The 21,869-nt window shown below is 46.8% G+C and overlaps 2 protein-coding genes across 2 annotated transcripts in view; one reads left to right on the top strand and one right to left on the bottom strand.

Moving 5' to 3' along the window:
* The window catches only part of LOC135057156 (NACHT, LRR and PYD domains-containing protein 12-like), a 143,977-nt gene extending 127,684 nt beyond the window's left edge, over nucleotides 1-16,293 (bottom strand). The window contains exons 1-3 of the mRNA XM_063963055.1: nucleotides 16,272-16,293; nucleotides 16,068-16,146; nucleotides 11,686-11,795 (exon numbers count right to left, since the gene is read on the bottom strand). Coding sequence (XP_063819125.1) covers nucleotides 11,686-11,795; nucleotides 16,068-16,146; nucleotides 16,272-16,293 — 211 coding nt within the window. The remainder of the gene's footprint in view (nucleotides 1-11,685; nucleotides 11,796-16,067; nucleotides 16,147-16,271) is intronic.
* LOC135054718 (NACHT, LRR and PYD domains-containing protein 3-like) overlaps nucleotides 1-21,869 on the top strand; it is a 368,941-nt gene that overhangs the window by 59,552 nt on the left and 287,520 nt on the right. The window lies entirely within an intron of this gene.

Genomic DNA, 21,869 nt, shown 5'->3' with positions numbered 1-21,869 from the left:
TCCTCAGTTGCCGTAAGAGGTTTTCAGCTGTGTGCGTATTCTGGAAAGCGGTGATACAAAGCGTAGCCTGCCTAGGAAAGAGTTGGCGTTTGCGAGATGCTGCTACTGGTGCCGCTGCTGCTGTTCTTGCGGCGGGAGTCCATACATCTACCCAGTGGGCTGTCACAGTCATATAGTCCTGAGCCTGCCCTGCTCCACTTGTCCACATGTCCGTGGTTAAGTGGACATTGGGTACAACTGCATTTTTTAGGACACTGGTGAGTCTTTTTCTGAGGTCTGTGTACATTTTCGGTATCGCCTGCCTAGAGAAATGGAACCTAGATGGTATTTGGTACCGGGGACACAGTACCTCCAACAAGTCTCTAGTTGGTTCTGCAGTAATGATGGATACCGGAACAGCGTTTCTCACCGCCCAGGATGCCAAGGCCTCAGTTATCCGCTTTGCAGCAGGATGACTGCTGTGTTATTTCATCTTCCTCGCAAAGGACTGTTGAACAGTCAATTGCTTGGTGGAAGTAGTAAAAGTGGTCTTACGACTTCCCCTCTGGGATGACCATCGACTCCCAGCAGCAACAACAGCAGCGCCAGCAGCAGTTGGCGTTACACGCAAGGATGCATCGGAGGAATCCCAGGCAGGAGAGGACTCGTCAGAATTGCCAGTGACATGGCCTACAGGACTATTGGCATTCCTGGGGAAGGAGGAAATTGACACTGAGGGAGTTGGTGGGGTGGTTTGTGTGAGCTTGGTTACAAGAGGAAGGGATTTACTGGTCAGTGGACTGCTTCTGCTGTCGCCCAAAGTTTTTGAACTTGTCACTGACTTATGATGAATGCGCTGCAGGTGACGTATAAGGGAGGATGTTCCGAGGTGGTTAACGTCCTTACCCCTACTTATTACAGCTTGACAAAGGCAACACACGGCTTGACACCTGTTGTCCGCATTTCTGTTGAAATACTTCCACACCGAAGAGCTGATTTTTTTTTTTTTTTTCACCAGGCATGTCAATGGCCATATTCCTCCCACGGACAACAGGTGTCTCCCCGGGTGCCTGACTTAAACAAACCACCTCACCATCAGAATCCTCCTTGTCAATTTCCTCCCCCAGCGCCAGCAACACCCATATCCTCCTCATCCTGGTGTACTTCAACACTGACATCTTCAATCTGACTATCAGGAACTGGACTGCGGGTGCTCCTTCCAGCACTTGCAGGGGGCGTGCAAATGGTGGAAGGCGCATGCTCTTCACGTCCAGTGTTGGGAAGGTCAGGCATCGCAACCGACACAATTGGACTCTCCTTGTGGATTTGGTCAGCTTGAGTCTTTTCATTTTTCTAGCGAGAGGCTGAGTGCTTCCATCCTCATGTGAAGCTGAACCACTAGCCATGAACATAGGCCAGGGCCTCAGCCGTTCCTTGCCACTCCGTGTGGTAAATGGCATATTGGCAAGTTTACGCTTCTCCTCCGACAATTTTCTTTTAGATTTTTGAGTCCTTTTTTTACTGATATTTGGTGTTTTGGATTTTACATGCTCTGTACTATGACATTGAGCATCGGCCTTGGCAGACGACGTTGATGGCATTTCATCGTCTCGGCCATGACTAGTGGCAGCAGCTTCAGCACGAGGTGGAAGTCGATCTTGATCTTTCCCTATTTTTGGAACCTCAACATTTTTGTTCTCCATATTTTAATAGGCACAACTAAAAGGCACCTCAGGTAAACAATGGAGATGGATGGATACTAGTATACTTATGGATGATGAGCGACTGCCGACACAGAGGTAGCTACAGCCGTGGACTACCATACTGCGTCTGCTGCTAGCATAGACTGGATGTTAATGATATAAAAAATATATATATATCACTACTGCAGGACAGGTATATATTATATAATGACGGACCTGCTGGACACTGTCAGCACTGCAGACTCCTAAAGTAAACTACTAGTATGAAGTAGATAGAAAAAAAAAAACACCACAGGTAGGTATACAATTATGGATGGACGAGCAATTGCCGACACAGAGGTAGCTACAGCCGTGGACTACCGTACTGCGTCTGCTGCTAGTATAGACTGGATGATAATGATATAAAAAATATATATATATATATATCACTACTGCAGGACAGGTATATATTATGTAATGACGGACCTGCTGGACACTGTCAGCACTGCAGACTCCTAAAGTAAACTACTAGTATGAAGTAGATAGAAAAAAAAAAAACCACCACAGGTAGGTATACAATTATGGATGGACGAGCGACTGCCGACACAGAGGTAGCTACAGCCGTGGACTACCGTACTGCGTCTGCTGCTAGTATAGACTGGATGATAATGATATAAAAAATATATATATATATCACTACTGCAGGACAGGTATATATTATATAATGACGGACCTGCTGGACACTGTCATCAGAATGCGTTTATAGAATATTATATAATGACGTTCGGGCGCGCTCGGGTTAACTGAGCAAGGCGGAAGGATCCGAGCCTGCTCGGACCCGTGTAAAAAAAGCTGAAGTTCGGGCGGGTTCGGATTCCAAAGGAACCGAACCCGGTCATCACTACTGTATAGTGCTGCCTCATGTATAGTGTTACCTTCCTGTATAGTGCTGCCTCCCTGTATAGTTCTGCCTAATTCATAGTGTTACCCCCCTGTATAGTGCTGCCCCATGTATAGTGTTACCTTCCTGTATAGTGCCATACCCTCCAACATTTTACACTGAAAAATCGGTACAAATCCGAAAAAGGAGCGTGGCCGCGGGTAAGGCCACACCCCTTTTCCTATACTTTCAATGGAAGTTTGGAGAGCCAAAAATCGGTACAGACCATGAAAAAATTGTACTGTACCTATTAAAAAGGTACAGTTGGATGGTATGTAGTGCTGCCTCCCTGTGTAGTGCTACCTCCCTGTATAGGTTTGCCTCACTGCATAGTACTGCCCCCCCTGTATAGTGTTACCTCCCTGTATAATTCTGCTTACTTGTATCAGAATCAGAATCCCTGTAAAGTGCTGCCTCCCTGTATACTGTTACCTCCCTGTATAGTGCTGCCTCCCTGTATGTTGATCACCCTGTATATAGTGTTGTGCCCGGTATAGTGTTACCTCCCTGTATAGTTTTACCTCCCTGTATAGTGTTGCCTACCTGTATAGTGCTGCCCCCTGTATAATGTCTCACTGCATAGTACTGCCCCCCTGTATAGTGTTACCTCCCTGTATAATTCTGCTTACTTGTATCAGAATCAGAATCCCTGTAAAGTGCTGCCTCCCTGTATACTGTTACCTCCCTGTATAGTGCTGCCTCCCTGTATGTTGATCCCCCTGTATATAGTGTTGTGCCCGGTATAGTGTTACCTCCCTGTATAGTTTTACCTCCCTGTATAGTGTTGCCTACCTGTATAGTAATGCCCCCTGTATAATGTCTCACTGCATAGTACTGCCCCCCTGTATAGTGTTACCTCCCTGTATAATTCTGCCTCCCTGTATAGTGTTGCCTCCCTGTATAGTGTTGCCTCTGTATAGTGCTGCACCCTTTAAAGTGCTGCCCCATGTATAGTGCTGCCTCCCTATATAGTGCTGTCCCCTGTGAAGTTTTGACTCCCTGTATAGTTGCTGTCCTTTGTATAGTTTTTCCTCTTGTATATTGCTACCTCTGTGTATAGTGATGCCCTGTGTACACTGTTACCTTCCTGTATAGTGCTACCTCCCTGTATAGTGCTTCCTCCTTGTATAGTGCTCCCTCCCTATATAGTGTTGCCCCTGTATAGTTTTGCCTCCCCGTATAGCGCTGCCCTGTGTATAGTGCTTTCTCTTGTATAGTTTTGTCTCCCTGTATAGTGCTACCTCCCTGTATAGTGTTACCTCCCTCTATTGTGCTGCCTACCTGTATAGTGTTACCTCCCTGTATAGTGCTACCTCCCTGTATTGTGCTGCCTCCCTGTATAGTGCTGCTTCCCTGTATATTGCTACCGCCTTGTATAGTGCTTCCTCCCTGTATAGTGTTGTCTCCCTGTATTGTGCTGCCTCCCTGTATAGTGTTGTCTCCCTGTATTGTGCTGCCTCCCTGTATTGTGCTGCCTCCCTGTATAGTGCTGTCCCCTGGGAAGTTTTGACTCCCTGTATAGTGCTGTCCCTTGTATAGTTTTTCCTCTTGTATATTGTTACCTCTATGTATAGTGATGCCCTGTGTATAATGGCCCTCATTCCGAGTTGATCGCTCGCAAGGCGATTATAGCAGAGTTACACACGCTAAGCCGCCGCCTACTGGGAGTGAATCTAAACTTCTTAAATGTGCGACCGATGTATGCGCAATATTGCGATTACTAACGAGGTAGCAGTTTCTGAGTAACTCCAGACTTACTCTGCCTGTGCGATCATTTCTGTCCTTTTCGGCCCTGGCTGACGTCAGAAACACTCCCTTCGTCGTCACAAACACACCCAGCGTTTGCCCAAGCACTCCCACCGTTTCTCCAGACACGCCTGCGTTTTTTCCGGAAACGGTAGCGTTTTGAGTCACACGCCCCATAAACGCCGTGTTTCCGCCCAGTAACACCCATTTCCTGTCAATCACAATGCGATCGCCGGAGCGATGAAAAAGCCGTGAGTAAAATTACTATCTTCATAGTAAAGTTACTTGGCGCATGCGCTGTGCGAACATTACGCATGCGCACTAAGAGAATTCTCACTGCGATGCGATGAAAATCTACGAGCGAACAACTCGGAATGAGGGCCAATGTTACCTCCCTGTATTGTGCTACCTCCTTGTATAGTGCTTCCTCCTTGTATAGTGTTGCCTCCCTATATAGTGTTGCCCCTGTATACTTTGCCTCCCTGTATAGTGCTGCTCCCCTGTAGAGTGTTACCTCCCTGTATTGTGTTGCCTCCTTATATTGTGCGGCCTCCCTGTATAGTGCTGCCTCCCTGTATAGTGCTGCCCCCCTGTATTGTGTTACCTCCCTGTATTGTGCTGCTTCCCTGTATATTGCTACCTCCCTGTATTGTACTGCCTCCCTGTATAGTGTTGTCTCCCTGTATTGTGCTGCCTCCCTGTATAGTGTTACCTCCCTGTATTATGCTGTCTCTATGTATTGTGCTGTCTCTATGTATTGTGTTGCCTCCCTGTATAGTGTTGCATCCCTGTATAGTGCTGCCTCCCTGTATATTGTTACCTCCCTGTATTGTTCTGCCTCCCTGTATATTGTTATCTCCCTGTATAGTGTTGCCTCCCTGTATAGTGTTACCTCCCTGTATATTGCTGCCTCCCTGTATAGTGCTGCCTCCCTGTATAGTGTTGCCTCCCTGTATAGTGCTGCCTCCCTGTATAGTGCTCTCTCTTGTATAGTTTTGCCTCCCTGTATAGTGTTTTTCTTTGTACCGATTACAATTACAAATTACAATTTAAAAGTACAAGCACGGGCATGATCTGGCTAAAAACAAAAAAACAAATAAACACTAGATGCTGCTAGTTTCTCTGTTAGGAGAAACACATGACAAATTACAGATATGCCGCTGTCATCGCACCCGTGACTATTCGTGGGTGCGACTTGATTGACAGACTTAGAGTGCCTGCTCACTTGCATGTGCAAATTGTGTCACCCGCAATCCATAGGAAATACATTGTGCAACCGCGAGTGCAACTATGCACACCCAAGTGCCAGGGCCGTTTCTAGACCTTGTGACGCCCAGGGCGAAAGTTTCCTTTGGCACGAACCCACCCCCCCGACAGGAAACCAGGGTTAGTGCGCGCCTTTGGCACGTGGCAAAAAATATGGGTGTGGCTTCATAGGGAAGGGGTGTGGTCACAGTTATGCCCCCCTGTAGCTGTGCCCCCTATAGTTTTGGCCCCAGCAATTGTGCCCCCAGTACTTTTGCCCCCTGTAGCTGTGCCCCTAGTAGTTTTGCCCCAGTACTTTGCCCCATGTAGCTGTGACCCCAGTAGTTTTGCCCCCAGTACTGTACCCCCAGTATTAATGCATCCTGTAGCTGTGCCAGCAGTATTAATGCCCCCTGTAGCTGTGCCCCCAGTATTAATGCCCCCGGTAGCGCCGCTTACACATAATAAATAAATAAATAAATATTCACCAGCCCCGCTCCTGCTTCCCGACTGCTGCTGTCCTCCATCTCTGGTCGCTGGCACCGCTCCTCGGATCTATGGGGGAGACCTCATGGCATCTCTCCCATAGCAGCGCATAAACACTAGAGGTCAATTATGACCTCTAGTGTCTACAGCCGCTCCCACAATGTCAAGCGGTGCGCGATGACATCAGGTGCACCGTGGTGCACCAGTAGCGGCTCCTGCCACGGTAGCGCCCTCGGGACGGCTGGGTGCCTCAGGCGAAAAGCCTGCTTGCCCAAGGCAAGAGCCGCTACTGCCAGGTGCGTGTAGTCACTGCCACAATGCAGCAACAATGACAGTGGGTTACATCTGTACTTAGAAATGGCAATTCACTCCTATACACAAAGCAGGGCTGTCTCACTGTCTGCGTCAGACCACTGTAGACCTGAGGCAAAAGCAGAAGATCCACACTGCATTGTATATCACACAGGGCAGAGTACTTACATTACCACAAATATCCATTTTGCATACAGTAATGCCATCAAATCATACCCAAGCAGGAGGGGGCAGCCAGTTCGGTATTACAGGGGGAGTGGCCTTGTTGTAGGTGGGCGGCAAGGGGGAGTGGACGCACAATTGCGTCATCATAGCCCGCTAGGCAATACAATGAGTTCTGCCAATGACCAGGGCCGTTTCTTGGGGCAGGCGAGCAGTGCAACCGCACTGGGCGCAAGCCGCGGCACTTACTGTGGCTCCCTACTTCCCCTCCTATTTCTCCCCGAGTAACCCGCTCGGGGGGCGGAGTTTCACAGAATGACGCAGTTGCGTCGTTACGTCACTCCGCAGCCCCGTCACTCCGCGAAACTCCCCCCCCCCCTGCTGAGCGGGGTACAGAGGGGGATCCAAGTTAGGAAGAGGGAAAGGCCAGGCGCGAGGAGCGACTGATGAGGCGGGCTGAAGAGCGGTAATCGCCTCTGTAAGTATTCTCTATCTCTCTCTCTCTCTCGATGTGCAAAATGGGGACACCTGCCGTAATGTGTGAAATGGGGACTCTTGCCTGCCGTAGTGTGGGGATTTAATGTGTCAAGGGCATTGCGGTGTGTGGCATAATATGGTGCAGGGGGCATTACTGTGTGGGGCTTAATATAGTAGAATTTTTTTTTCCTGTGGTGGTCGTGATCTGTTGGAGCAGGGTCAAAAACTGGATTGTGAGGTAGTATTTTCAGACGAGGCCATGCACATTTAGATGAGGCCACGCCTCCTTGCCGGGTGCGCGTGCACATTTTTTTTTATCTAGGTGTGTGTGTGGGGGGGGGGGGGCACATTTTTTAATGTCATGGGGGGGCGCATTTTTAAATCTCGCACTGGGAGCCAAATTGGCTAGAAACAGCCCTGCCAATGACATCGGGCGGTTGGACTACGATGATGTGATTCAGTGCAAATCACGTCATCGGACCGCTCACTATGAAAGGGGGCTGTGGGGGTGCTGCGGAGGTCTGGCCGCATTTGGAAGACTTGACTATCATTCTGTGGGGCCCGAAACACCACTCGATTTTAGCAAGTTGTTCTTGCCAGATGGGTAGTCAAGTATGCCGCAGATACATGCATCTGAATACTGAGCAAATTGCATATATTTAACATTATTTATGGCTAGGTTCTTGGTGTCAATTACATTCAGCTCTGCATAAACCCTATGCATGGAATGGCTAATATGATTAATAATTATAAGTGATTATAAAAGCTGACACTCACTTGTGAAGGAGGAAGTGGCCATCACGCAGCAGGCAATGAGATCTTACATGTCCTAGGAGGAAATAAAATGCAGATTATTGCACATAAATCTGGATACTTTCCAGAGGCTTCATTATTACTGACTACTGCAGAGGTTACTTTATACACATCAGCCAATCAGCAATTAGGATGAATTACCGGTAACCTCTCTATAATGCTTAAATTATAGGATCTCTATTTAGGACAGGGGCAGTTATCTTGTGGCACGCCTGCTGTTGTGGAACTACACATCCCAGCATGCCATGACACTGTAGTAGTATGCCCTAACAGAAAAACCATTGCAGTGCATGCTGGGATGTGTTGTTCCATAGCAGCTGGAGGGCCACAGGTTGCCTACCCCTGATTTAGAAGATAGTTCAGACATTTACGTCTGATGAGTCTTACCTGAGAAGTTGCAGACATGAGACTACACAACCGGCTTTGTACTGACTTCGTTATTGCAGATGGATGAGAAATACTGTATGTCAGGAGGAAACTGAACAAGAATATATAGGAAAGAAAAAGACAAAAGCTGCCATTACACAGATGTGAGAGAGAAAAATACAGACACAAGGCAGTGAGTCCTACACAACAGTCATTTCCTGAAATTTGCAGAACTAGCATCTGATGACAGAGCACTTTCTCATAATGGCATTACCGGAGAGTGTATTACCAGCGAAAATCCACAAGATGTCGCTTTTAAAAATCACCATTGTGCATGCATTAGGTGACCGCTAATGGGGGTAATTCCAAGTTGATCGCAGCAGGAAATTTTTTAGCAATTGGGCAAAACCATGTGCACTGCAGGGGGGGAAGATGTAACATTTGCAGAAAGAGTTAGATTTGGGTGGGTTATTTTGTTTCTGTGCAGGGTAAATACTGGCAGCTTTATTACACTGCAAATTAGATTGCAGATTGAACACACCACACCCAAATCTATCTCTCTCTGCACATGTTACATCTGCCTCTCCTGCAGTGCACATGGTTTTGCCCAACTGCTAAAAAATTTCCCGCTGCGATCAACTTGGAATTACCCCCAATATACTATAGTGCAAGAATCACTGTTGCATATGAGTGAGGTCTCCATTGAAATACACTATAGCGCAAGAACTACTTTACTGTCCAGTATGTTAAATAGACATGTTTCTCAGAATGTCATAAGTGATGTAAAGTCATGATAATTATTACACTCTACGATATGTGCGCTGCAATATGTGCATCATAATACAGTATGCAGTGATCTCACAGAATGCTGAACATGCCTTAAAGATGAAGGCTGGGCCCCACGATCATTTTATAAAGTCATCAGTACCCCAACTAAGAACACTAACCCCAAAAAAGAACTGATTCTAGTAAGCTATCTCTGCTTCACAGACGCGTACAAAAGCACAGTGCATAACCATTAGTAAAAACTGCAGTAGTTATGCCTTAAGAAATATATATATATATATATATATATATATATATATATATATATATATTTTTTTTTTGTATTAAATATACTGTATACTGGGGGTAATTCCAAGTTGATCGCAGCAGGAAATTTTTTAGCAGTTGGGCAAAACCATGTGCACTGCAGGGGGGGGGAACGGGGGGCAGATATAACATTTGCAGAGAGAGTTAGATTTGGGTGGGTTATTTTGTTTCTGTGCAGGGTAAATACTGGCTGCTGGATTCGACTTTCAGTGAATATACCCCATAGACAAATACATTTTTGATATTTTTTTAATAATGCATACATTAAAACTTAATACAGAAATTCCCATGTACAGTACTACATAACAGTGGTTTGACCATTTCTTTCACCTATAACAGACAATACCTTATACAGATGATTTATATAATTATTACAATGTTCAGGTGTAAGTACATAGGCCCTCATTCCGAGTTGTTCGCTCGCAAGGCGAATTTAGCAGAGTTACACACGCTAAGCCGCCGCCTACTGGGAGTGAATCTTAGCATCTTAAAATTGCGAACGATGTATTCGCAATATTGCGATTACACACCTCGTAGCAGTTTCTGAGTAGCTTCAGACTTACTCTGCCAGTGCGATCACTTCAGTGCTTGTCGTTCCTGGATTGACGTCACAAACACACCCAGCGTTCGCCCAGACACTCCTCCGTTTCTCCAGCCACTCCTGCGTTTTTTCCGGAAATGGTAGCGTTTTTTCCCACACGCCCATAAAACGGCCTGTTTCCGCCCAGTAACACCCATTTCCTGTCAATCACATTACGATCGCCAGAACGATGAAAAAGCCGTGAGTAAAATACCTAACTACATAGCAAATTTACTTGGCGCAGTCGCAGTGCGAACATTGCGCATGCGCACTAAGCGGAAAATCGCTGCGATGCGAAGATTTTTGCCGAGCGATCAACTCGGAATGAGGGCCATATTCCCATCATTTTCTGATCCCTTCCAACAGCTGTTGTTTTGTTCAATTGAGCCCACACCAATTCAATACGACAATACAATTCATGTCCGGTGATCTAAAGTAAACCGTATACTGTATAAAAAAAACATTTGTTAATGAAATTAAAAAGTTAAAAAAATAAAACATATTGTCCTGTTTATTAGGCCAATAAAAACATTTACTACTGTACCAGCATTACTTTTAGTAAAACAATACTGTACAGTATATGCATTTTTTTTTTAAACACAGGGACAGAATAAAGTACCTTCAATTAATAAAAGGGGACCGGTTCCAAATCATGATATAGCTCCCCATACATGGATCTTCAACGGATGCTATGGATGTGTCTTTAATGAGATATGTTGACATTTGGGAGAACCTCTCAAGTACAACAGATTATTCGGGATCCGGTCTGAAGATCGACAGTGCCTAGGTCGACAATGTTTAGGTCGACCACTATAGGTCGACAGTCACTAGGTCGACATGGATGGAAGGTCGACAGGGTTTCTAGGTCGACATGTGCTAGGTCGACAGGTCTAAAGGTCGACATGAGTTTTTCACATTTTTTTTCTTTTTTTGAATTTTTTCATACTTAACGATCCATGTGGACTACGATTGGAACGGTAATCTGTGCCGACCAAAGCGGTAGCGGAGCGAAGGCACCATGCCCGAAGCATGGCGAGCGAAGCGAGCCATGCGAGGGGACGCGGTGCACTAATTTGGGATCCCGGTCACTCTACGAAGAAAACGACAAAAAAAAAAAAAACTCATGTCGATCTTTAGACCTGTCGACCTAGCACATGTCGACCTAGAAACCCTGTCGACCTTCCATCCATGTCGACCTAGTGACTGTCGAACTATAGTGGTCGACCTAAACATTGTCGACCTAGGCACTGTCGATAAAACGAACCACACCCGATTATTCATCCATAAAATGTTTCAGCACTCTTAATCCACCAATGTGCCCGATCAATTCTCTTTTCTTTATTCACATCTCTAATCATGGGAGATTGTCTGTGAAGAGCCAAACAATATAATTAAATATATTATAAAATGAAATATATTTTATATATATATTTTATATATATATATATATATATACACACACACACACATATATATATTTAATTTTATAATATATTTAATTATATTGTTTGGCTCTTCACAGACAATCTCCCATGATTAGAGATGTGAATAAAGAAAAGAGAATTGATCGGGCACATTGGTGGATTAAGAGTGCTGAAACATTTTATGGATGAATAATCTGTTGTACTTGAGAGGTTCTCCCAAATGTCAACATATCTCATTAAAGACACATCCATAGCATCCGTTGAAGATCCATGTATGGGGAGCTATATCATGATTTGGAACCGGTCCCTTTTTATTATTTGAAGGTACTTTATTCTGTCCCTGTGTTTTAAAAAAAAAATGCATATACTGTACACATATACTGGTGATTGATTTGTCCAGGTCATACTTGGAATGGAGAATGTGTTTTATTTGTGAAGAAGTACACTCCTCATCCTCACGCGTTAGTTCCTCCACAATTTCTCGCACTCTCCTACAATACAGTATGAAAAATACAATGAATGAACAGAACAGTGACATGAAGATAAAATATTACTTTTTCCCCCTATACTATTACAATAGTTTATTACTATATACCATAAGTCAGTTATACAGTACAGTATGTACCATGTGCATTTTGAAGGAAATACTAATCTGGGCAGGGTTCTCTCAAAAACATGATAGCACAGTTTGTAAACTGACTATAATGCCACTTTTCTTGAGTCATGCCTGGATCTTTGATAGTTTTATTTTCTTTTTTCATGTTAGCAGTTATCTTGCTCATAGGGGGGTAATTCATTGTTGATCATAGATGTGCTAAATTTAGTACATCTATGATCATTTATTCTGACATGCGGCAATACGCCTATCACAGGGCTAGTCCCCCCCGCATGTCAGGCCCTACCCCCCGGACAGGTACAAAACCATCCCACGACGGTGATGCTTTTGTACTTGACAAGTAGTTCCCTGCCAGCGGAGCTATCCGCCGCATCCCAGGTCGCAGCAGCTATGTGTAATGTCACACAGCGGCCGCAGCCCGCCTCCCAACGGTCCAGATATGCCTCCATTGTCCGAAACCGCGTCCCATCAACGGCACTCTAATGCCATTGGCATGCTCCCTACCGACCCGCGACCGCCTCTGCCTGTCAATCAGACAGAGGCGATCGCAGACCAGAGGTGCTGATAGCATCTCACTAGGCTCCTGGGGTGCGTGTGCGCACTCCACAAAATAATTCAGACTGCGATCTCTTCAGCGATCCAGTCTGAATTACACCCCTTAGTTTTGTTGATAGTTACTGGCATGTTGTTCAACAGAACTCCTGTGTGGTGAAAATACATTTGTGATTACTGTTTTCAGGTTTAAAAAATTTCCACATTTTAAAATTTGCAGGACAAATTATAAACCAAAATGAGTAAATTATTAATTTCATTATTAAATATAAAAAACTTACGGTACATACACAAAGAGCACCACTTACACAGTGGAATGCATTGGTTTTATGCTTAAAGCAAATACATCTTTCCAGTACTTGATGTTCAAATGTAAGTACAGTATAATGAAAATACCACATCAGTGTTAAGGACTGCTATTAATTATTGTCCTGTAGAAAACAGTTGACTATCCCTCCTTGTCAGTGCATGGGCCCTGTGATACTTACAGTACTGTATAAGAGATGACTGAGTTCTAATTGTTCCAGCATTGCATGTCACTACACAAGCTCTACTGTATGTACAGTAAATTCTTTAGTATTGCCTACCAGCAGAGTTGCTCATACAGTATAGTGAATAGTAGTGATGAGCAGTGCCGTAACTACACATTTTAGCGCTGTGTGCAAGAAATAGCATCGGCGCCCTCCCACAACCCCCTCCCCTCCCCACAACCCCACAATATTTAAAACAGGGCCAGCGTGCATCGTAGGCACGTGCCAAAACTATAGGGGCATGGCTTCTATGGGAAGAGGTGTGACCACAAAATAATACCAATTCATATTACGCTGCACAGTAGTCTCCAGTACTCAAATTACACCGCACAGTAGCGCCACTTACACACATTACACCAAATAGAGTCCCATTTTACACATTACTCCAGGTAGAGAAATATAAAATAACATTCTTGTTTTATACATCACTCACCACCCGAAGCTCCGTGACTGACGGCAGGTGGGGAAAAGGTCACCGGAGGTCTGACTCCGGACTCACTGGGCTGCTACTGCTGCACTGTGAGCTGGAATGCCTCCTCCTCAACCCTCATGTCATCATGCCTCTCCCTAGAGACACTGCAGGGGGGCGGAGCATCATATCCAGGAGAAAGGTGGCGCTGTTATACAGAGGGAGCGAGAATGAATGAGAAAGTGTTATACAGAGGGAGAGATGAGGAAGAGAGTGTTATACAGAGGGAGCGAGAAGGAATGAGAGAGTGTTATACAGACGGAGAGAGGCGGAAGAAGAGGTGTTATACAGAGAAGGAGACGAGAAAGGAGAGAGCGTTATACGAAGGGACCATGGAGGAAGGAGAGAGTGTTATATGGAGGGAGCGCGGACGAAGGAGAGAGTGTTATACAGAGAGAGTTATACAGAGGGAGGGAAGAGGAAGAAGAGGGTGTTATAAAGAGGGAGAGAAGTTGAAGGAGAGAGTGTTATACAGAGGGATGGACGAGGAAGAGTGTTATGTGGAGGAAGGAGAGAGTGTTATACAGAGGGAGAGAAGAGGAAGAAGAGGGTGTTATAAAGAGGGAGAGAAGATGAAGGAGAGGGAGTGTTATACAGAGGGAGAGATGAGGAAGACTGTTATACGGAGGGAGCGCAGAGGAAGGAGAGAGTGTTATACGGAGGGAGTGCGGAGAGGGTGTTATACAGAGGGAGAGACGAGGAAGACTGTTATACGGAGGGAGCGCAGAGGAAGGAGAGAGTGTTATACAGAGAGAGAGAGAGGGGAGGAAGAAGAGAGAGAGAAGATGAAGGAGAGTGTTATACAGAGGCAGAGACGAGGAAGAGAGTGTTATACGGAGGGAGCACGGAGGAAGGAGAGAGTGTTATACAGAGAGAGAGAGGGGAGGAAGAAGAGAGTTATACAGAGGGAGAGAAGAGGAAGGAGAGGGTGTTATACAGATGGAATGAGGAGGAAGAAGAGGGTGTTATACAGGGGGAGAGATAAGATAGGGGAAGTGTTATACAGGGTAAGAGATAAGGTAGGGGAGAGTTATATAGGGGGAGAGATAAGGTAGGGGAGAGTGTTATATGGCGGGAGAGATTTTATGGGGAGAGTGTTTTACAGGCGGAGATATACGATAGGGGAGATTATACAGGGGGGAGATAAGATAGCGGAGAGTGTTATACAAGAAGGTGAGAGATAAGGTAGGGGATAGATAGTGTTATATAGGGTGAGAGATAAGGTAGGGGAGCGTGTTATACAGGGGGAGAAAGAAGGTAGGGTGGGTTACACAGGTGGAGTAATAAGGTAGGGGTCAGAATTACACAGGGAGAGAGATAAGGTAGGGGGAGAGTTACACATGGGGAGAGATAAGGTAGGGGAAGTGTTACACATGGGGAGAGATAAGGTAGGGGAAGTGTTACACAGGGGGAGAGATAAGGTAGGGGAGAGTTACACAGGGGGAGAGATAAGGTAAGGGTGAGAATTGCACAGGGGAGGTGTTACACAGGGGGAGAGATAAGGTGGGGGGAGGGTTATACATGGGGAGAGATAAGGTAGGGGGAGAGTTACACAGGGGGAGAGATAAGGTAGGGGAAGTGTTATACAGGGGGAGAGATAAGGTAGGGGGGAGAGTTATACAGGGGGAGAGGGTTACACATAGGGAGAGATAAGGTAGGGGAAGTGTTACACAGGGGGAGAGATAAGGTAGGCGGGAGAGTTATACAGGGGGAGAGGGTTATACATGGGGAGAGATATGGTAGGGGAAGTGTTACACAGGGGGAGAGATAAGGTAGGGGGAGAATTATACAGGGGTAGAGGGTTACACATGGGGAGAGATAAGATAGGGGAAGTGTTACACAGGGGGAGAGATAAGGTAGGCGGGAGAGTTATACAGGGGGAGAGGGTTATACATGGGGAGAGATATGGTAGGGGAAGTGTTACACAGGGGGAGAGATAAGGTAGGGGGAGAATTATACAGGGGTAGAGGGTTACACATGGGGAGAGATAAGATAGGGGAAGTGTTACACAGGGGGAGAGATAAGATAGGGGCAAGAGTTACACAGGGGAGAGATAAGGTAGGGGGGAGTTACACGGGGGAGAGATAAGGTAGGGGGGGTTACACAGGGGGAGAGATAAGGTAGGGGGAGAGTTACACAAGGGGAGAGATAAGGTAGGGGAAGTGTTACACAGGGGGAGAGATAAGATAGGGGGAGAGATAAGATAGGGGGAGAGTTACACAGGGGGAGAGATAAGGTAGGGGGGAGAGTTACACATGGGGAGAGTTACACAGGGGAGAGATAAGGTAGAGGGGAGAGTTACACAGGGGGGAGAGATAAGAAAGATAAGAGAGAGTGTTAATCAGAGGTAGAGATGAAGGAGAGAGCTAGTAGAGACAGACAGACAGACTTACACACTTCCTGTCACCTCTGCTCCTCCGGAGCGTGGGCCTTCTGGGCGGGATGTACTATATGTCATCGCCGCCCCTCGCCGCCTACCGCAGTGATACTAATCGCATATGTACTAATATATGCGATTAGTATCGCAATGCGGTATAGGTGGCCCCCGCGATGATGTGTGCAGGGGTCGGCGGGGGGCAGCATGGGTCTTCGTCACCTCCCATATCCGGGAGGTGACGTGTTCAGGGAGTCCCCGGGCTCCTCCTCCTCCCCCAGCATCTCGTTGAAGCCCACATCTATGGAGCGAACGACAGCATAGGGTTTTACATGTCTAAGGGCAATGCTACTTGTGCATCTCATTACGCTAGTTAAAACATACAGTTGCTATGGGGATAAGCGAGCTACAGTATGGGCGACTTACGTAGCAGGCCAGACTCGATCATAGAGTGGGCTATCAAAATGGCTGCCGCCCCATGAACCAGTGCCTCATGGAGGCCCACATCGATGGAGCGAGCAACGGCATAGGTTTTACATGTCTAAGGGCAATGCTGCTCGTGCATTTCATTACGCTAGTTAAAACACACATAAGGCTATGAAATTAAATATATTAATAAACGAATACAGCAAATTATAGAAATTAAAAAAAAAAACAGATCAAGAACTGTATTAACTGTAGAAATGAGCTGGAACAGGTGTAGCCAGCAAAGATTTCAACTGCAGGAATACAACAGCAAATTAGCAGGAGATTTCTGAAAGATAAGCGATGACCCAAACAGCAAGTCTGCTCATGAAGAAACAGCTTTGCATAGTGATTAGTGGGCTGCCTCCGAGATGTTTTTTTTTTTTTTTTATTCTGATTCAAAGGAAATTGGTGCCTGTGTACATGCATTCATCAATAGACCAATGTCACCAGTCACAGAGTATGCTGAGTACACAGAGTAATCTGCAGCAGGAATGCCCCTTGGATCACACTCTGCAATAGTAATGCCTCTTAGAATACATTACGCTTTTTACCCAGGGATGTACTGGGCGCTCCGTCTGGCCTTGACATACGAACAGGGGCATGCACGCTGTGTAAAAGGGTGCATGGATACTGCAAATGGGGGCGTGTCATGAGTCAGGGGGCGTGGACTCGTGGCACGCCCCCATATTGCTTAGCAACGGGGCACATCTGGCAGCGGCGGCAGCTTGGGACAAACCAGAGACCTCACTCTGGACCGGAGCGGCCCACCAGCCCTTTCGGCCCTTCTGGCATTAGCCAGAAGTGCCTGGTGGCCAGTCTGGCCCTGCCCTTACATCATGATGTACGACATCGGCATTCTGGGAGATTGACTACTAGTGATGAGCGCGTTCGGTTCCTCGGAATCCGAACCCGCCTGAACTTCACCTTTTTTTTACACGGGTCCAAGCGACTCGGATCCTCCCGCCTTGCTCGGTTAACCCGAGCGTGCCCGAACGTCATCATCCCGCTGTCGGATTCTCGCGAGACTCGGATTCTATATAAGGAGTCGCGCGTCGCCGCCATTTTCACACGTGCATTGAGATTGATAGGGAGAGGACGTGGCTGGCGTCCTCTCCGTAATAGAAAAGACTAAGAGTGACATTGTTATAGTTGTGGGGAGGATTGGGGACGGGGAGCAGCTGTTAGGGAGTACAGTGCAGGGTTTTGATTATACCACCTGTGAGTTTAATCCTTTGTTTCTTTGCCTGAAAAAAACGCTCCACCATATCTGTGCTCACTCAGTGTGCTGCACTGCTGCATGATATATCTGTGCTGAGTGCACTGCTCACACTGCCTAATTGTGGGGACTGGGGAGCAGTTATAGCAAGAGTACAGTGCACAGTTTTGCTGACAGTGACCACCAGTCCAGTATACGTTTGTCTGCCTGAAAAACACCCCTGTGTATTTTTTTTTCCTTCATACTAGTTTGTTTAGCAGTCTGCCGACAGTGTCCACCAGGTCCGTTATACAGTATATTATATATAAGCACTAAGCAGCAGTACGGTAGGCCACGGCTGTACCTACCTCTGTGTCGTCAGTGCACTCGACGTCCATAAGTAATATAATACTATACTATCCATCCATCTACATTGTATACCTGTGGTGTTTTTTCTTTCTTTCTTCATACTAGTTTAGCAGTCTGCTGACAGTGTCCACCAGGTCCGTTATACAGTATATTATATATATAAGCACTAAGCAGCAGTACGGTAGGCCACGGCTGTACCTACCTATGTGTCGTCAGTGCACTCGTCGTACATAAGTAATATAATACTATACTATCCATCCATCTACATTGGAAATTTTTCGTGTTTTGTGTCTTGGTTTTGGGCTCGGTTCCACGGCCGTGTTTTGGGTTCGAACGCGTTTTGGCAAAACCTCACCGACTTTTTTTTGTCGGATTCGGGTGTGTTTTGGATTCGGGTGTTTTTTTCAAAAAACCCTAAAAAACTGCTTAAATCATAGAATTTGGGGGTCATTTTGATCCCAAAGTATTATTAACCTCAATAACCATAATTTCCACTCATTTTCAGTCTATTCTGAACACCTCACACCTCACAATATTATTTTTAGTCCTAAAATTTGCACCGAAGTCGCTGGGTGGCTAAGCTAAGCGACCCAAGTGGCCGACACAAAAACCTGGCCCATCTAGGAGTGGCACTGCAGTGTCAGGCAGGATGGCCCTTCCAAAAAATACTCCCCAAACAGCACATGACGCAAAGAAAAAAAGAGGCGCAATGAGGTAGCTGTGTGAGTAAGCTAAGCGACCCTAGTGGCCGACACAAACACCTGGCCCATCTAGGAGTGGCACTGCAGTGTCACGCAGGATGGCCCTTCAAAAAAATACTCCCCAAACAGCACATGACGCAAAGAAGAAAAAAAAGAGGCGCAATGAGGTAGCTGTGTGAGTAAGCTAAGCGACCCTAGTGGCCGACACAAACACCTGGCCCATCTAGGAGTGGCACTGCAGTGTCACGCAGGATGGCCCTTCAAAAAACTACTCCGCAAAAAGCACATGACGCAAAGAAGAAAAAAAAGAGGCGCAATGAGGTAGCTGTGTGAGTAAGCTAAGCGACCCTAGTGGCCGACACAAACACCTGGCCCATCTAGGAGTGGCACTGCAGTGTCACGCAGGATGGCCCTTCAAAAAACTACTCCCCAAACAGCACATGACGCAAAGAAGAAAAAAAAGATGCGCAATGAGGTAGCTGTGTGACTAAGATAAGCGACCCTAGTGGCCGACACAAACACCTGGCCCATCTAGGAGTGGCACTGCAGTGTCACGCAGGATGGCCCTTCCAAAAAAACACTCCCCAAACAGCACATGACGCAAAGAAAAAAAGGCGCAATGAGGTAGCTGTGTGAGTAAGATAAGCGACCCTAGTGGCCGACACAAACACCTGGCCCATCTAGGAGTGGCACTGCAGTGTCAAGCAGGATGGCCCTTCCAAAAAACACCCCCCAAACAGCACATGACGCAAAGAAAAAAAGAGGCGCAATGAGGTAGCTGTGTGACTAAGATAAGCGACCCTAGTGGCCGACACAAACACCTGCCCCATCTAGGAGTGGCACTGCAGTGTCACGCAGGATGGCCCTTCCAAAAAATACTCCCCAAACAGCACATGACGCAAAGAAAAATTAAAGAAAAAAGAGGTGCAAGATGGAATTGTCCTTGGGCCCTCCCACCCACCCTTATGTTGTATAAACAGGACATGCACACTTTAACCAACCCATCATTTCAGTGACAGGGTCTGCCACACGACTGTGACTGAAATGACGGGTTGGATTGGACCCCCACCAAAAAAGAAGCAATTAATCTCTCCTTGCACAAACTGGCTCTACAGAGGCAAGATGTCCACCTCATCATCATCCTCCGATTCATCACCGTGTACATCCCCCTCCTCACAGATTATCAATTCGTCCCCACTGGAATCCACCATCTCAGCTCCCTGTGTACTTTGTGGAGGCAATTGCTGCTGGTGAATGTCTCCATGGAGGAATTGATTATAATTCATTTTAATGAACATCATCTTCTCCACATTTTCTGGAAGTAACCTCGTACGCCGATTGCTGACAAGGTGAGCGGCAGCACTAAACACTCTTTCGGAGTACACACTTGTGGGAGGGCAACTTAGGTAGAATAAAGTCAGTTTGTGCAAGGGCCTCCAAATTGCCTCTTTTTGCTGCCAGTATACGTATGGACTGTCTGACGTGCCTACTTGGATGCGGTCACTCATAGAATCCTCCACCATTCTTTCAATGGTGAGAGAATCATATGCAGTGACAGTAGACGACATGTCCGTAATCGTTGGCAGGTCCTTCAGTCCGGACCAGATGTCAGCATCAGCAGTCGCTCCAGACTGCCCTGCATCACCGCCAGCGGGTGGGCTCGGAATTCTGAGACTTTTCCTCGCACCCCCAGTTGCGGGAGAATGTGAAGGAGGAGATCTTGACAGGTCGCGTTCCGCTTGACTTGACAATTTTCTTTGAACCCCTGCAGACTTGTGTCTGCCGAAAAGAGAGATACAACGTAGGTTTTAAATCTAAGATCGAGCACGGTGGCCAAAATGTAGTGCTCTGATTTCAACAGATTGACCACCCGTGAATCCTGGTTAAGCGAATGAAGGGCTCCATCCACAAGTCCCACATGCCTAGCGGAATCGCTCTGTTTTAGCTCCTCCTTCAATGTCTCCAGCTTCTTCTGCAAAAGCCTGATGAGGGGAATGACCTGACTCAGGCTGGCAGTGTCTGAACTGACTTCACGTGTGGCAAGTTCAAGAGGTTGCAGAACCTTGCACAACGTTGAAATCATTCTCCACTGCGCTTGAGACAGGTGCATTCCACTTCCTATATCGTGGTCAGATGTATAGGCTTGAATGGCCTTTTGCTGCTCCTCCAACCTCTGAAGCATATAGAGGGTTGAATTCCACCTCGTTACCACTTCTTGCTTCAGATGATGGCAGGGCAGGTTCAGGCGTTTTTGGTGTTGCTCCAGTCTTCTGTACGTGGTGCCTGTACGCCGAAAGTGTCCCGCAATTCTTCTGGCCACCGACAGCATCTCTTGCACGCCCCTGTCGTTTTTTAAATAATTCTGCACCACTAAATTCAAGGTATGTGCAAAACATGGGACGTGCTGGAGTTTGCCCAGATATAATGCACGCACAATATTGCTGGCGTTGTCCGATGCCACAAATCCACAGGAGAGTCCAATTGGGGTAAGCCATTCTGCGATGATCTTCCTCAGTTGCCGTAAGAGGTTTTCAGCTGTGTGCGTATTCTGGAAAGCGGTGATACAAAGCGTAGCCTGCCTAGGAAAGAGTTGGCATTTGCGAGATGCTGCTACTGGTGCCACTGCTGCTGTTCTTGCAGCAGGAGGCAATACATCTACCCAGTGGGCTGTCACAGTCATATAGTCCTGAGTCTGCCCTGCTCCACTTGTCCACATGTCCGTGGTTAAGTGGACATTGGGTACAACTGCAATTTTTAGGACACTGGTGATCCTTTTTCTGAGGTCTGTGTGTTAGGCGCCGGGGTCCGCTCGTCGGTGCGGCCCGGCGCCTAACAACCAGGGACGCCGTGCGCGTACAGCCGCCGGCTCCCTGGCAACGCTAGACGCCGGGCGCACGGAGCCGCACGGACCCTAGCAACAGGGACGCCACTTACGGACTGCGTTTCCCCGTTGCTGGGTTCAATTTAGTTAATGAGATATCTGTTTTCCTGTCCATGCAGCTTGGCAGCTGTATGGCATCTTATCCAATCAGCCTCCAAACAGCTGATTGGAGGACTCCCTGTTAAATACACTTCCTGGGCTTCTCACAGACGCCGGTAATAGCTTCCTGCATGCATAATCTGTTTGCTGTGAGTGTTTCCAGTCCTGCTGTATCCGGTCGTTCCTGTTCTCAGTTGTCCTGTACTCGGAAGTCGTCATCTGTTCCTGGAGTCCTGACTGAGCACCTTTGAACATCCAGTGGTGTTCGTGAGTCACGGCGTAGCCGTGTGTTGCGGCTTGGGCCGCTTTAT

Source organism: Pseudophryne corroboree, chromosome 3, assembly GCF_028390025.1.
Source record: "Pseudophryne corroboree isolate aPseCor3 chromosome 3, aPseCor3.hap2, whole genome shotgun sequence".
In the NCBI taxonomy this organism is placed as follows: Eukaryota; Metazoa; Chordata; class Amphibia; order Anura; family Myobatrachidae; genus Pseudophryne; species Pseudophryne corroboree.
This window is presented reverse-complemented; position numbering and strand designations above follow the sequence as displayed.